The sequence below is a fragment of the Micromys minutus genome (genome assembly GCF_963924665.1).
Source record: "Micromys minutus genome assembly, chromosome: 16".
Taxonomy (NCBI): Eukaryota; Metazoa; Chordata; class Mammalia; order Rodentia; family Muridae; genus Micromys; species Micromys minutus.
Genome location: NC_137985.1, coordinates 43,353,394 through 43,370,928, shown reverse-complemented (window position 1 = coordinate 43,370,928; position 17,535 = coordinate 43,353,394). Strand labels below are relative to the sequence as shown.

The 17,535-nt window shown below is 40.9% G+C and overlaps 1 protein-coding gene across 1 annotated transcript in view; it reads left to right on the top strand.

The window, feature by feature from the left end:
• The window catches only part of ZC3H12C (zinc finger CCCH-type containing 12C), a 47,681-nt gene extending 31,810 nt beyond the window's left edge, over positions 1-15,871 (top strand). Inside the window, exons 3-6 of the mRNA XM_080930324.1 lie at positions 6,657-6,796; positions 11,463-11,697; positions 13,846-13,952; positions 14,456-15,871. Of these exons, the coding sequence (XP_080786450.1) occupies positions 6,657-6,796; positions 11,463-11,697; positions 13,846-13,952; positions 14,456-15,852 (1,879 nt within the window). The 3' untranslated portion in view covers positions 15,853-15,871. The remainder of the gene's footprint in view (positions 1-6,656; positions 6,797-11,462; positions 11,698-13,845; positions 13,953-14,455) is intronic.
• Positions 15,872-17,535: the final 1,664 nt, after the last annotated feature.

The window sequence follows — 17,535 nt, the reverse complement described above, 5'->3', positions numbered from 1 at the left end:
AATATAGGAACTTGTATTCACTAGATAAGGCAGATTTGTTGGTCTGTCATGTCCCTTTTATGAAGTATACAAATTATAATTAAATAAGTGGTTTTCTGAATATTCTTTTATATTTAAAAAAAGTACCTTAATAACCTGTTAACTCTCATAAGTAGTTTATTAGCATTAATAGGCAAGTATACTTTAAATCTCCAGTGGTAACTATGATATAAAATATTACAAATAACAAAGTTTGTCATTCATGAAATTGCATCTATATTGAAGACAGAAAAATAAATCTTAGGTGTTTTTCAGATAAATATGAACAAATTACAGATAATCACTTTTACATCTATAAAACATGATCTTGCAGAGTAGTTAAAATAGTAAAAGTCTTATAAAGAGTACATTTATTAGTCAAGATAATTTGTATCCATCTTACCTCCTGCGGCTTTTTAATTCACTAGGCATAGAAAGTTGCATTTGTATCTAAAACCAATTTGGTGGTCCTTGTAAAAGTACTAAGACTCAAATTAACCAACACAACAGTCAGTAGCTCAGTCATAGCTTCATCTGCAAATTTATCTCATCTTCCTTTCCTGCACAGGGTCTGTAATGTACTCTAGTGTATTTGTTTAGGAAGTCTCACTGACTGATAAATGAGTGGATAGTGTTTTTGCCAGTAGTAAAGGAACACAGTGATCCCGTGTTGGTCACAGTGGGTTCTGTGGTACGGAAAACTGTCAGTCTTCACGCTTAGTGAAATGAGCACATATTCAGTTGACTTTTTCCCCAGAATGTAGATGTTCATGCTTGACACAGCAGGTCTGTTTCCCACAGGGTAACGGCCGTGAGAGGGAAGAGAAGAACAGTCGTTCTCCACAGAACTTGGTAGGGACCTCAGAAGGAAGAACAGACAAAAGGCTGTCAAGAGCAGTGACCAGTTATTTTCTCTTATTGCAGAACCTCTAAATTCAGTGTCCATGAGAAAGACAGAAACAGATAAAGGCAGAAGCACCAGCAGGCATGAGGTGCTTTCCTTCCCAGCTCTGAGGTCCGTCATTCTAGCTATATTGTTGCCTTGCTCGTCTGTCAGTTGCTCTCTCTTTCTGGAGGGTGAGTCATCTGACAGCAGCCTCGCTTTAGGGTTGAGCTGTACCCTGTGTCCTCCTGACATTCCTCTTATCAAAGCCCAGGCTTTGTGTCATCTTGGCTTATTGACTTTTTGTTAAAAGTCTCTTCTTGATAGTAGCCCTAGAAAAGGGTTTGTTCCCTGGTTATGTGTGTGTATAGATGTGTGTTTCTTTTAGGGTGTTCTTTTGGGGTTCTGATTATCAAACCAGGGCTTCATATATATACTAAGCAAGTATTCTACCAACTGAGCTACATCTATTTTCCCAGCATCCCCTATGCAGACTTTTAACCAACCAGGTAAGGTTGCAACTTAGGTTCCTTTACCTTCTTTATCTTGCTCCATGTTTTTCTTCTCCTCTTATTTAGGTTTGAATTTCCAATAAGTGTCCATAAAATTCACTAGTTTCCCCAAAGTAGAAAAGAAGAGCCTGTTTGAATCTGCTCCTAAGTCCATCCTCATTCATTTGAAGCAGTTCCCAGTGTACCACTGGTCAAGCCCATTGAGGGATAGAGTAGCACCTACTACAGCTTCTCCCAGGTTACCTCCTACAGAAGGGTTTCCAGGGCTGCTGTCAGCACAGGGGCAGACACAGCAGGGGTGGTGGGGGATAGCTTTCTGGGATCATGGCACAGCTCTATGAAGAGAGCTGTTCTTTACCTCTGCCTTTCCTGTCCCACTGGTCAGGCAAAGTCACTGCATACAGCATCTTTATGCATAGGGCTATAAGCTGAAAATATACCACAAAGCACTTTGCTAAGTTTTTACAAGTTTTTCCAGAGTACTGGAAATTTAACTTTTATGGTGAGTAATGTCATCTGGGAAATAAGACCTGTGAGCTCTTAATGATAGTCTTGGATCGTTATTAAGATTTTTGAGAGCCTGCCATGATGGCATGCCTTTAATCTGAGCACTCAGAAGGCAAAGGGAGGCTGATCTCTGTGAGTTCCAGGCCATCCTCCTCTACAGAGTAAGTTCTAGTACAGCCAGTGCTACATAATACAGAGGCTTTGTCTCAGGAAAAAAAAAAAGACATTTGAGTCCCTGGAGCTCCAGGCTACTAGGCTTGCTTGGTGTTTGACTCCTTGTGGGTCTTCTTGTTCAGGTTACCAGGGAAACCACATGCCAGCCAGCATCTTCATCTCTTGAACAGTCTCTGATTTACAGTGTCAGGCTCCACATTCCTTCCTCCTCCTGTCTTCTTTCCTAACTGTGTTCTGAATGTTCAGCTTTGTGAGAATGAATTCATATGAGAATAATCTGGTAAGGATGCAGTTCTCTCCTGTTGAAGGGCTAGTCATCCATGCACTCTAAAGCCAGTGCAAACGTCTGTGCATCCACCCAACTGTTTTAGGTCTCATACGAGGCAAACAGAGACAATAAGGAATAGAATCAAGAACCAGCATCGAAGCAGGTCAAGAACCTGAATGTCCTCCTCCTCAGTTTGCTTCACTCAGTCTCTAGTTCGTCCTTTCTGTTCTCTGAGAAATAGAATAGTTTCCAGAGACACAGACAATTTGTTTTGTTTTGGATGAAGTTTATCTAAGAATCTTTATAAATACATTACTTTGTTTACTTCAAATGAGCTCTGGCCACTGCAAAGTAGGATTCTCTTAAGTATGCAGCTCCACAACAGAATAAAATGAACCTACTGTTTATAAGAATGACATTTGGGCTTTTCAGACCAACCACCAAGTACTGAGTCCAATGTAACCTTAAGCTCTTACCCATTTTGCTCCACAGAAACTCAGAATTTACAGTGGGGGTTTGGAATTTTTCCTGGAAATCCAATCCCACTAAACCAAAATAGTTGGGGAAGAGATGCTCTTAGTAACTGTTCATGATCCTCCTTAATCCAACATGACTATAAATGTTCACCTAACGTAAGGTTTATACCATAAAAGATATCAACTATACTTATTACTGGGGTATTAAAATAAAAAGAAATTGATACATAAAGAAAATTTAAATTATAAATATAGGATCAGCTTTTCTTGAGTGGGAAGACACTCTGAATGCACACACAAAGTTCATAAATGCTTACAAAGCTATAGTAAATTTTCTGTTCTTTGCATGTAGAATTAGAACTGTACTCTTTTAGTAATCAACAAACAGTTGACTTCTGTCTGTGGCTGTAGTTCACTTCCAAATCTTGCTTTTCGTAATGTTTTGTCTCTTCATCAGCAACCCCTCAGCTGTTCTTTCTGTTCATCACACGTGAGTTGTCATATCTTACTACATGTCTCAGTAAAGAAACTTAGTTCGTCTCCCAATACTCCTTACTATCCAAGTTCCATCTGCAATTTGGAGCCGCCTGGTGGCCATCTGTTCAGACTCATTTGTTACTAGGGTTATTCTGAGACTTGGTTGCTGATAGATAGGGACTTTATCTAAAGGTATTTTGTGGACTGTTTAGTGACCATTCTTCTCTATTATTGCATTTTTCTTAATTCTTTGACAACTTCATACAATATGTTTTTGCCACATCTAGCACTGCTCCAGGGATGGACTTGACCAGGGGCCACAAGAGACTGAAAAAAAGACAAACACAAAAAAGCAAGATCTGGGGGCCTGAGCTCTCGGAGAGAGAAAGTATATTACCCCAGAACTCAGCGTGTTTGTTCTAGAGTTGAACAGTGAGGCAGGGTTATTGCATACAGTTAAATAAGGAGGTGTGGTTATTACATACAGATAAACAAGGAGGCAGAGTTTATGATATACAACTAAATCAAGGAGACAGGTTTAGCTAACTTCAGTAGGAGCAGTCTCTGTAGGGGAGCAGTCTTCAGGCTGTAAATATCAGGCAAGGCAGCTATGGTAGAATTCTTCTACATACACTGTTAGTAGCAGCATTCAGATACACCTCCACCACCACCACCAAAAAAGGCTTTCGGTTTTCCCGTGGGTCTGAGGCTATGGAGTCCTTCACTCAGGGCTTCCTCGGCTCCCTCCTTATTTCTGTTGTGTTCACCCCCCCCAGGCCCAGCCCCATATTCTTCTCCCTTCTAGTTTCTTGTTCGTTTTTGTGTCTACTAACCCAGTGGGTTCAGTCTGTGCTTCTCATATACTGAAGAGTGTAGAACCGTCCACTGGAGCATGGTTGACCTACCGGAGCCACACCCTTAAAGGAAACTGACTCTTCTTCCTCACAAGAAGCCATCAGCTGTCAGTAGCTGCTCAGGGGTGGGAACTTAGGAGCCCTTTCCTTCTCTTGCCATTTATTTTTTATATCCCCTTGCAAAGATAGGAACACTAGTTTATGTCTACTTGAAAAATAAGACTGGTCAGAGGATAGAAGCCAATGGCTAACTGCATTATATTCAGCTTTAGGTTACTCTAGGGGTTTAGTGTACCTGGGTGTAGAATTATTATGTTTTAAAGAAAGTAGGATTTCAACTTTATAATATTGCCAAATTGTTCTTTCAAATAGTTACATCAATTGACATTCCCACCTGTAATGTATGAGTTCCTATTTTCACACATTCTTGGCAACATCTGGTGTTTGCAGATTTTATTTTTACCCATCTGATGGGTGTGAAGTGGTGTCTCATTTTGGCTTTATTTTTAATTTACATTTTTACTACTGAGTATTTCATATGCACTGGTCATTTGGGTCACCTCTTCTGTAAAGTGACTGGTCATGTAGCTCCCATGTGCTCTTGAAAAGATGTCCTCCTGCTTAATCATTACAAGATTATATGTGTCCATTAAATCAGGATTCAAATGATGATTTCTTCCGTGTCTCTTAAGTGTCAGTTAGTATGAATGCAGTTTGCTTGTTTCTTCTAGTAATTCTATGTTCTATTTTACTAATCTAGAGACAGAATCTATAATTACTGAAGTTTTCTATGTATGTTCTTCTTTGTAATAGCTCTTAGATCCCTAATAATGTTTTGCCTACAAGTCACATTTTCTCCTAGAAGTAATAAAGCAATGCCAGTTTTCTTTGGTTTGTAGTATGCCTAGTTCAAGGGCAAATAACAGAAAACTTCACTGGAGTTACATAACTAGAGAATTATTTTTTTCTTAGAGAAGAAAATTAGGCATAGATGTGGGTACGCTGCTCGCCCTTCCTATGGCTAACCGTCCTTCTCTCGGCTGTTTTCTCCCTAAGAAGCTATGGATGGAGAGCAGAGGCTAATGTGACAGATAGTCTTCATTAGCCCAGCTGTGCTTGGGACCTAGTTTCCTCTTCTGGCACCTCTGGAATTTGTGTCCTATGACTGTAAATAATTTACTGTCTATTTGGTATTTTGTAAGTTCTTTATTGATAATCTTACTTTCTTGAGTGAGTGTGACAATTCTTGCCAAATGAAACACCAGAAAGAAAACTTACTTACGCAGGCCCGCCTTGAGAACTGCAAGATACAATGACATTGTTGATTCTCAGATTGCCAGATAAGATAGATTACCAGCAAAGCATAATACAACAGATCTCAAACCATTAAATTAAAGTAACAATGCAGTTAAGGTTTAGCAAGTTGGGTTTATTTGGCAATACTTGCTGCATATATTCTTTCCAGAGATAACAGATTTTTCTAGATTTTTTTCCAGAGAAATGATGAAATTTCAGTCAGTATTTTGTATGAAACCTACTTTCCATTGTATACTTTGCTGTTGTATTAGTCGGTGTCAGGCAGCCCATCTTACATAGAAAATGTGGCCTCAGACTCTGCCTTACTTCATCCTCTGAACATTTTAGTACATCTGTTCCTCTAGCCTAGTCGTCGATCATTAACACAGGCTGTGGGCAATACGCAGTCTACGCTGTACTTCAGCATAGCCTTCAACATCTTCACAGCAAGTAGATTTTATGGCTAATTTATTCTAAGTTGATCTCCATACTTTAGAAGGTTCTAGTGCTTCCAGCTAGGATAGTCTAATAACATGCCTAATAGCTGATACATGCTAAAAGTTAGCAAAGCATTTACTTATTTTACTATGCCTTCCTCTGTTCCAAGAAGAAAAACTATATGAGAAATGAAGCCTTCGGGGTTTATACTGTAAAAGAAAGCAACAAACAGTGCATCCGAAGCAGGAAGCTCTTCTTTAAAGACATTAGAATGTGTCTCGTCTGACTGCTAGGACAAAGGGTATAAGCAGACCTGGCACCAGGCGATGCTAACAGCAGCTCTGAGCGCCCTGAGCCATCATTCATCTTGTCCAACACAACTCAGGGTAGGATACGTAGGCTTGAGTGTGTGTATACACGTGTATGTATGTGTGCCTGTGTATCTGAATGTGTCTGTGTAAGAGGTTTCTCTAATTTTTGGTGAAATTTTTCCTGTTGAGCACTTTGTATTTACCCCATCATCATCAACAACAACAACAACAAAAGTAGCTTAACATTTAAGACTCACTTTCCTTTACTGTCCACAGTATTTTCATTTTCTTTTTTCCACACAGTCAACTGCTTTAGTTTTTCTCAGTTGTGTCACTTTACAGTAAATTTCAAGTTTCTTACTGTTAAAATGTGACTTTCAGTTTGTGAACTTGAGTTTAGGTCTCACTGTGCTTTAAGTATGCTAAACTACACATTTTTCAGCCATGGAAACAAAGAAGTCTTCTCTTGCCGAGGAATAAGATTGGCAGTGGATTGGTTTTTGGAAAGAGGCCACAAAGATATCACGGTCTTTGTTCCCGCTTGGAGAAAAGAACAGTCCCGACCGGACGCCCTTATCACAGGTAAGCGAACTCCTCACACACAGCTGTGGTGCCGTGCAGTGCTGAGGTCTAGGGACGCTTGATCTGTTTCTGTCTACCCAGTCTATGTGACTGCCATTGTCCTGGCTGCAATATTCTTTGGCAGTATGAAAATATTGTGATTGTACAACTAAATACCATATGTAGTAGACACTTTTCTGTTGTTCTGTAAGACACAAGGAGGAATGTGGACAGCAGCAGGAACTGCTGAAAGCTCAGCAAAGTCCTCTTCCTGTGACACACTTCCTCCAGAAGAGCCACACCTCCCGGTGTTCCCCACTGGGGAGAGTGACTCAGACATGAGCTCACAGGGACCATTCTCCTTTAAACCACCACAGCCATTTGTTGGATATGTTCATTTATGTGGAAACTTTTACATGGCATTTTATAAAATCCTGACTTTCTAAGACATACTTAGTAGATTTGTTCTAGCTTTGTCATTTGCTCTGTAGTAATTGGGAGAATGCACTGAAGAAAGGAGTAGGCCAATCAGGGCCATGTTGGGGGATGGGAGGGTGAGAGAGAAAGTGGAAGAGAGAACACAAAACAAGAGAGAGCAAAGAGAGGTAACCAAGATGGTGGAAATTGTATGATTCTGTAGGAATGAGAAGCTGGGGACGGAAAGTCTATAACGTGGACAAGTTTAGGGTGGGCATGAGGTGAGGAGAAGAGGAGCTGCAGGGACTGTGGTGGGGTGGTAGGCAGCGTGTGCTTTGGTATGCTAATAAACACCACAGATAGCCATTTGTCCCCAGTTCCTTTTGGACCTGACAGATCCCATGGCTTTAGCCTCTCACAATATTTGCCTACTCACCATATTCTATTTTAATAATGCCTTAATGGTATTAGATAAAAAGAAAACCTTAAAATAATCTTTCTCATTGGAAGCGTGATAGTCTATACATCTGTCTCAGTCTCCTTCATCCTCTCCCTCCCTCACTTCCTCCCTCCCTAAGAAGTTCTGTAGTTCTGTTTACATAGATCCTTCAAACTTCTGTTGATACGGGAGGGAGGAGGATTTCATGCTGCCTGTGAGTCTCTATAACTGGATCAAATGTTCGATGACAATAGTTAAGGGGGATGTGTTTGTTCCAAAGTCATTCATTTAAAAGTGACAAAGTAATGGGATCTGGTAGTTTCTTCCTTTTTGGCTGGATAAGATATCTCAGGGTCTTAACAAGCCTTTCATGTCCCGTGGCCATAAGAACTTGACAGCTGCCTAGGCTAATTTCAGAGAGATAGGACCTTTCCAGATGCCTCATATCTATAGATAAACACTTTCCCCATCAGCCATATCTTCTTGGAGCGGCCATGACCTCACTGGATACAGGCTCTGAGTAGGTGGGTAAACTGAAGAGTCGGAATACCGGTGTGATCCAGCACAAAGAACCAAACATTGAAATAACTCCAGAAAAAAACACTTGCTTAGATTCTTGTCGTTTGCCCTACCACAGTAATTTTTACATACTTGAAGACTTAGCTGTCAGAATTAAGCCCTCAAAGATTACAGTCCTTGAGTTGGAGGGAGGGAACAGCCTTTCTAAATTTAGAAATTTTAGAAGTGATATGAAGGAAAAATTGATGTAATTAAAGCAAAATTTTAGTTTTAACCTTTTGATAGACTTTCTTAAGACTAACTACCTATTGATTACATTTTAAAAGTACACTAAGAATTTATACCCATGACATAAAAACTTCACACAACTTGACAAACACAAAGCTGTTTCTGACAATGGTGGTTGAAGCAAACAACTCACAGTAGTCAGAAAGCACAGGAATGTAAATAGCCTACTTTTTATCCATCGAATGAACACAAGAGTCGAATAGTATTCAGTGCCGTGAGGAGGCTCCCTTTACACTCAGGAGGCATAAATCACTACAGCCACCTCACGTGCATTTTTTTCTTAGACTGTCGATAGAGAAGTTCATGCTCCATCCAAAGTTTTTAAAATTTGAGTCAGCCAAGGTCTCCTGTGATCCAGAACTATTAAATGGAAGCTTTCAGAAATAAACACGGTAAATTTAGAGTTGTGTAGTGTTTTAAGTCGAGATGAAATACTGTGTTGTCCTACGCTGTTCTAGCCAAGAAAGGAGTCTTCTCTCTGTCCAGCATCTCCCTGCCTGAAAGTTTATTCTAGCATTCTGGTCATAGCCAAATTAAAAAAAAAAAAAGGTATAAAATGCACCACCATTAAATGAAGGTAAAAGTTTTCAAGTTTATAAAGAAGGAAATGTCTATGCTGAGGCTACTAGGCCATGTAGTACAATAAGATATTCTAAAAAGTCAGGCTCAACATCATTTTTGACAGGACAGTGTTATAATTGTTTCATTTTTGTGCTGGCTCATTCTATTCCAACCTGACACCAGCTATGTCATTTGGGAAGAGGGACTCTCAATACCTCAGCTAGATCGACCTGTCGGCAAGCCTGTGAAGCACTTCCTTGATTTATGCTTTGTTCTTGAGGTACCACCCCTGGGCTGGTGGTCAGGGTGCTATATGCAAGCATGTCGAGCAAACTCTGAGGAACAAGGAGCAAACCAGTAAGCAGCATTCCTCCATGACTTCCCTGGAACAGAGACTATAAACTGTAAATGAAATAAACCCTTTCTCCCCATGTTGCTTTTGTTTGTGGTGTTCATCGGCTGTAGACTAAGACAAACTTTCTTGTAAATTAATTTTGCTGTGTTAACTTACAAATTGGGTTTTATCATGTATGTAGAGGAATATATATAGGTGTGTATGTGTATGTATGTGTATGTGTGTGTGTGTGTGTGTGTGTGTGTGTGTGTGTGTGTGTGTAGTTATGTATTCTGTATTGCCTGTGTCTTCACTTGTAACTGTGATGGGCTGTCTTGTAGTCCTTCCCAATGAAGAAAGAGGAGGAATTACTATGCTTTTAGATTTCCAAGTTCCCCTTAAGGAGTGAATCCCAAGAAAATAAGCAGAGATGTAGGTGAAAGTCTAGAATCAAAAATTCAGTATACAATTATTTTCAATAGAAATGAAGAAACAAAAAAACCCACTTGTATATTCACTAGAAGAATAGTTCAATAAATAGAGCATTTTTCAATGATCCAGTGTTTAGGCAGAAGTGTGTGTGTCTGTGTCTGTATATAAGTGTTCCCACTGATGTGTATATAAAAAAAGGAAAGAGACATCCCGCGTTTCAGCACCAATGTTGGAAAAAAGATGAAGAGAGTGGAGGGATGTGCTCCATGGAGGTGTGGTGAGGCCTGGGGGAAATGGGGATACCTCTGGGGACCCATACTGGGAATCTCTTCCTGCTGAGGGACCAGCCACAGAACTGCATAGTATGGAATAGAGTTTATTCAGGGCATGGAGAGGGGAGTTAAGAGGGTAGTAGGGGCAGAGAGAGAGAAAGAGGGAGAGGGAGAGAAGAGAGAAGAGTAGGGAAGTAGAGGCCAGTCATGAGCACATGGGTGGGGGGAATGGGGAGCTGAAGGATAAAGTGGGAAAGGGTAAGAGAAGAGAAGAGAGAAGGGTAAGAGAGAGCAAAAGAGCAACTGAGAGAGAGGAGGGGGTAAGCAGTCCGTCCCCTTTATAGTGTCAGGTAACTGGGGCGGAGCATACCTGGCTGTTGCTAGGTAACCATGGAATTTACAAAATCCCAACACCCACCCCTGCTTGCACATCCCCAGGGGTCCACACTGGATATCCTCTATTGTTTTCTGCCTTGTATATTGTCTAGAGGCTAGATTGGCTGACAGTGAGCTACTGCTTTCTGTCTGACTGTGTTTCTCCAGCATTGGGATCTGGATTCCAGGGATCTGAACTGCTGGCAAATTTAACTCACGCTTGTGCACCAGGCACTGTAACCACTTAACCATCTCCCCAGCCCAAAGACATTTTTTTTTAGAGAATATAGTATTATATGAAACATAATGACTTTATTATATACCTGTGTGTGTAAATTTATGGAGTATGTGTGTATATACATGTATTAACAGTAGAAAAATTCACAAAAAATGACTTAAAGAAAATATGGGAAATGTTAAATAACCTCTAAGTTATGTTTTTATGGGATGTTCATTTCTCCCTATTTCTTTATACTTCTACTTTCCTAATTTTTTCATAAGTACCTGAAAATACCTTGATAAATAGTAGGTAGGGTATGATGGATTAAACTAAAATGGAAAGGCAACAACTGGGCCTGGGGACACAAATCAGCAGTCTCAGACTTTGGGAGACAACATGTCATGTTACCTGGGCTCCTCAACAAGACTGAAAAAAAAGGTTTTACGAAATTTCAGTAATAGAAATTTCTTTTGTTGAGAGTTTAGATTATGCTGCATCGGACAACTGAGAGTCATAATCAATACACTCCAGTTCCTATTAAAGAAAGAAAAAGAAACCCTTACCAGGGAACTGGAGAGAGAACTCATTGCTTAAGAGCACTTGTTCTTTCAACAAACCTTGACGGTGCTCACAACCATCTTTAACTACAGTTAGAGATGACCTCTGGTGACCTCTGTGGGGACCAGACACACATGGTACACAGTCCTACATCAAGCAAAACACTCATATACATAAAATAAATATTTTTAATTTAAAAAATCTCTGATCATATGAAAGTCATCATGTATTTATGTATTTACTCCTGAAATTCCACCCTTTTCTTATTGCAGATCAGGAAATTTTACGTAAACTAGAGAAGGAAAAAATCCTGGTATTCACACCATCGCGGCGTGTCCAGGGCAGGCGCGTGGTGTGCTATGACGACAGGTTCATCGTGAAGCTGGCTTTTGAGTCTGATGGTATAATTGTGTCCAATGATAACTACAGAGATTTGGCAAATGAAAAGCCAGAGTGGAAGAAGTTCATAGATGAACGGCTATTGATGTATTCCTTTGTCAATGACAAGTAAGTAAGCCAATTGTCTCCAGCAGCTGCAGTAATGTCCTTCCCATTTTGTCACTCACCTAATCTGAGACAGGTTTCTTTTGACCACCAGTTTCCCATTAATCCTGATGGGAACCAAAAACCGAACACTTGTACTATGGAAGGGCCAGCGAGAGCTTTGTGCCTTTCTCTGGGGGTTCTTAGACTCTGTTTCACGGACCTGACTGACAGAAACATCTATCCCCTGACCCCCGTCCCCCCAAAAAATGCCTGTCAAGTCCACTTAGACCACAATAGCTAAACACACACACATTTTAAATGTTTTTTATGAGGGAAGACGGTGGTCATGGCTGCAGACTTCAGGTTAGTAAAAGGACAATTGACGTAAACACTCACAAGTTACGAGAAGATATTTGCCTTTGTTTATTTTTCTCACCTGATTATTTCACACAAATCTGAACACTTGTTCTATTAAAAATACATAAAGGGCCAGAGAGATGGCTTTGCAGTTAAGAACACTGCTTTTCTAGAGGACCTAGGTTGAATTCTCAACTTCCACATGGCAGCTCACAACCATCTGTAATTCTAGGTCCAGGGTACCCAACACTTTTTCTGACCTCATTGAACAGTCATACAAATGCTGCAAGACACTTGCAGGCCAAACACCCATGCACAGAAATATAAGCAGACTTAAAACATTTCAATGCATGAAACTTCTTGTACAGTTTAGCAAAAGCTTCAAAAATATACTTTATACTCTCAGCCTTAGAGTTATTTTTTAGAACATATAAGTGAGGAAAAAACAAAAGCCAAATAAGATAATTTCTATATTTAGAATTACAGGGATTCTGAGGTGACTAAGCCCAAGGTAGAGAGACCCAGGGAGCTGCAGAGCTGCTAGCTGTTGACTGCTAATACTTCTAGGAAGACTCCCGAGAAATGTGCCAAGTGAGGGTAGGCACAGGCGTGTGGTCTCAGCACTGCATAGGCTGAGACAGGAGAGTTACAAGTTCAAGACCACCTGGACTACATAGTGAGACTCTGAAAAGGAAACAGAGCCATGGAAACATGAGTAAGCATGGGGAGTATTTTTATCTAGCAATGCTGGGATGCCTCAGGTTAGTCATATGCTGTACCACTGGCCTGCAGCTCTAGCCACTAGTGGTTTTACTGAATTTTTTTGTCATAGTAACACTATTAAGTGTTTCCTTTAGCCATTTTGATTGTTCCTCTTTGAATTTTTATATTACTCATATTCACATTTTGCAGGTAAACACGTGGGCTTATTTCAAACAAATATGTTACAAAGATGTAACAAGTATCCAAATTTATTTCTGTGTGTGATGTATGAATTTTTCTTTCCTCTGTTTAATAGTCAATCCAATGACTGGATTATGTCCATAGATTTAGTTCCTGCGTTTAGTAGTAAAGATCAAAGCCAGGACCTCACATTTGCATGATAGGCGATCATTCTGCTACACTCAATTACAGCCTCAACACTTTTGTTTGTTATTAACTCACTCAGATTGGCCACAAACTCCTTCTATAGTTTAGGAAGCTTGAATGCAATCCTCTCCCCTTAAGCTCTTCCCCTCTGCCAAGTCTAAGAGTCCCGCCCTCCTCCCACAGCCTCAGGCAGCTGGGATCATAGGCTCCCTCCACCTCTGCACCCAGCTGAGAAGCCATTGCTGCTACAGTGGGAAGAGCAGACTTCAGAGTTGGGTACAACTGAGGCTGGACTTTGGATGTCAGATACAAAGTGACTTCATTCCTCTGAACTACAATTATTTATTGATCTGTAAATGGATTTGTACTTGGAAATGCAGTGCTGTGTGAGGCACGTCTGCCTCCTTGCTGCCCCTCCCTTCTCAACTGCTCTCCTTCTCTCCCTGCCCTGCCTGCCCTCGACAGACCTGGCCATTAGAACTCTAATCCTTTCAAACATCCCAAGACTGAGAGGAAGGGGGAAAATGGTAGGACATGCTGTGACAAAAGTTATTTAAGTTAAAACAGATGCAAGTTGAGGTGAAAACTGAATGTTATAGGAGAACGTGCCTTAAAGTTTGGAATAAAATTTCAAAGGAAAATAGAATAAAAGAATATTTATATCTTTAGAATTAAATTAACTTTCTTTTTGTGTGTCATTCTTTATTGTTATCTCTGTGACAGGTTCATGCCCCCAGATGACCCTCTTGGCAGACATGGCCCAAGTCTGGATAATTTTCTGAGGAAGAAACCCATTGTTCCTGAGCACAAAAAGCAGCCTTGTCCCTATGGTAACTGTCCTTATGGATACTTGCATGAGCCTTTAGAGTGCAGTGTGTTGATTAACACTGAAGCCTCACGTGTTACATAGACTGTGTGCTTCTTCTGATTATAAGTAAATCTAATGAAGTGTGCTAGCCTTAATTGTTTTTACCTCTTTGGGTTCAATGTAGGATTTCTCACAGTGAAAACATTGCTACTTCTGTCTGAGTTACTTTTTATGGGAATAAAAATTAGGAATTCTTGTATGTAGGTATGAATCAGATAAGTGTAGCTTTGGTGTGTTACTGCAGTAAGTTGCTCTTCGTAGCAGACTTTCCCACCCAGTTGTAAAGACCTGGAAGAGAGGCAGGTATGATCTGAGAGGTCAACTGAGAGCCTCCTCAGTGTTCTTCCTAGTAAGCAAGAAGGCGGAAGAGAGTGGGGAACGCACTGAGACATAGCCCAGCTCCTATGTCTGCTGTGTTACACATGGTGTGCCGCTTTGCCTGACTGACTGGCTCTGTCTCCGTAGGGAAGAAGTGCACATACGGGCACAAGTGCAAGTACTACCACCCGGAGAGGGGCAGCCAGCCCCAGCGCTCAGTGGCGGACGAGCTTCGAGCCATGTCTAGGAACACAGCAGCCAAAACTACAAACGAAGGGGGACTGGTGAAAAGCAACAGTGTCCCTTGCAGCACCAAGGCTGATAGCACGTCGGATGTTAAGCGGGGTGCTCCAAAGAGGCAGTCAGACCCAAGCATAAGGACTCATGTCTACCAAGACATAGAGGAAAAGCTTCCCACCAAAAACAAATTGGAAACCAGGTCTGTACCTTCCTTAGTTAGTATCCCAGCCACTTCTACTGCAAAACCCCAAAGCACTACATCTTTAAGCAATGGCCTTCCATCTGGAGTTCATTTCCCACCTCAGGATCAAAGACCACAGGGACAATACCCTCCAATGATGATGGCAACCAAAAACCATGGAACGCCAATGCCTTATGAACAGTATCCAAAATGTGACTCCCCTGTTGATGTCGGATATTATTCCATGTTGAATGCATATTCCAATCTGAGTATCTCAGGCCCCCGAAGTCCTGAAAGGCGGTTCTCGTTGGACACCGATTATAGAGTGAATTCTGTGGCTTCAGACTGCAGCAGTGAAGGGAGCATGAGCTGTGGGAGCAGCGACTCCTACGTGGGCTACAATGAGCGGTCCTATGTCAGCTCTCCTGACCCACAGCTGGAAGAGAATCTCAAGTGTCAACACATGCACCCTCACAGCCGCCTTAATTCCCAGCCCTTCCTGCAGAATTTCCACGATCCCTTAACCAGAGTTCAGAGTTACAGTCATGAAGAACCAAAGTTCCATCCTAAGCGTCCTCTTCCACACTTGGCTATGCATCTGCAGCACCCCGCCGTGGGTGCCCGCTCCAGCTGTCCTGGCGATTACCCCTCTCCACCGAGTTCAGCACACTCTAAGGCACCACACCTGGGGAGGTCCTTAGTGGCCACGAGAATAGACAGCATTTCTGATTCTCGACTCTATGATAGTTCTCCTTCAAGACAAAGGAAGCCTTATTCTCGCCAGGAAGGCCTGGGAAGCTGGGATAGGCCAGGCTATGGGATGGATGCATATGGCTATCGGCAGACTTACTCCTTACCCGATAATTCCACACCCCCGTGCTATGAGTCCATCACCTTCCAGAGCCTGCCTGAGCAGCAGGAGCCCACCTGGAGAATCCCCTACTGCGGCATGCCACATGATCCTCCTAGGTACCAGGACAACCGAGAGAAGATTTATATCAACTTGTGCAACATCTTCCCCCCTGACCTTGTGAGGCTTGTCATGAAAAGGAATCCTCACATGACAGATGCCCAGCAGCTTGCCGCAGCCATCTTAGTGGAGAAATCACAGCTGGGTTATTGAAAAGATGATGCATCTTTGTGGTGTTGAGTGGTTTTTTTTGTTCAGCTCAGTTGCTGAGGGAGGTTTGCTACAATAGCACATGTGATCTCCTTCTGGGCAGGGAGGTTATATAGTATCCATTTATGTGAAATACTGTATCATGGAATCTGTATGGAACCCACTTGGCGGACTTATCACGGGATTGCTTTACATTCAAACTTTTTTTTTTTTTTTGAACATTTCCTTTTTAAAGCTATACACTTGGCTGGAAGTTTCTCCAGTTTGATTTAATAGATGTATCTGTGATCTTTGATATTCCTCTTTGGTGCATCAGGGGTTTATATGCAGCACTTTTTATCCTTGTTTCCTGTCGTATTAACTTGGTGTTTGTCTGTCAACTGCAAGCAATTGCAGTGCCTTCAGAACGTGGAGGTACTGACTAGACCTAGCCAACCATTTCCTCAAGTCAGGCTGGACTAGAATCCTTTACAGCTTTTTAAGTTATTTTTATTTGGGGAATGTGGGCTTCTTTGTGCTATAATCATTATTTATAGAAACAAAGATATACTACAGCACTGACTTTATATTTAAAAAATGTAAGTTTCCAGTTATGTTAAAATGGTAATAGTACATATTAGAATGATTCCCAGTATGGCACTTTTTATTATTTTATTTTTGTTTGGATGTTTCCTGGTAAGAAAATTAGTTATTTTAAATGGTCAGTTTAAAGGAAAGCAGATGCAATCAATGGAAAAAATGTTTCCGTTTTCTTTTTTATGAATAAGGCAAAAGCTGTAACTATTACAGGTTAAAGCTTTGCTTTTCAGCTAAAATGTGCTTTTTGACAGTAGGAATGGGAGTGAAATCCTCGATTCCCATTAACATGTATTTTTACTCTGGCTTTTCATGGGAGGGAGGCACAGTACTGGGCGAATAACCCTTTCTCGGTACTTGCCTGTTTTTAATGAATCCAAGTATTCTCAATGCAACTTTTATATTTAATACACTCTAGCTTTCCTGGTATTTATTGAGGCTGGCCTGAGGTGGTCTGATGTGTTGAGGATATGTAGCATTTACTGATGCTGCACTATAGAAACGGCTACAGAGGTCCTGTAAATGCTAACTTAAAGTTTTGTAAGATATTGTATATTTTCCATTTTCCTGGAGGTAGTTTTTTTTGGGGGGGGGGGTGTTATATTATTAAGGCCAGACTCTTGCCACAAATAGTGTAGTTTCAGATACAGACTAAAGTCTGTTCTAGTATTAGTAAGGGATATTTCTGGTTGTAAAGTCATGGGTTTTGCTTGCTGTAGTGACCTTTCTGAGCATCGGAAGATGGATTTATGGGGAATGTAGACAGTGTTGTGTGGACAGAAACTGCCTCTGATTTTACTTGTTGCAAGGACGAGTCCAGTGCTGCCCCTGTAGTCAGCTTGGATGCTCTGGTCTAGATGCTCCTGCAGTCTGAGAGAGGCAAAGCCCTGAAAACCAGAAAGTACCTTTTACTGTTGATACAAATTGTATCTTTTTAACAATAAGAACTATTTTGATTTGTAGATCTAGTTAAAAACACAAATGTGTAACTATAATTAGACTTTTGGGCAACATTTTATCCCTTATTTAAATACAAAATTTTAAAGAAAAATTGAAGTCTAGAATAGGATAGAAAATAAAAGTAACAATTAAGGTAAATAAAGGTGTCTG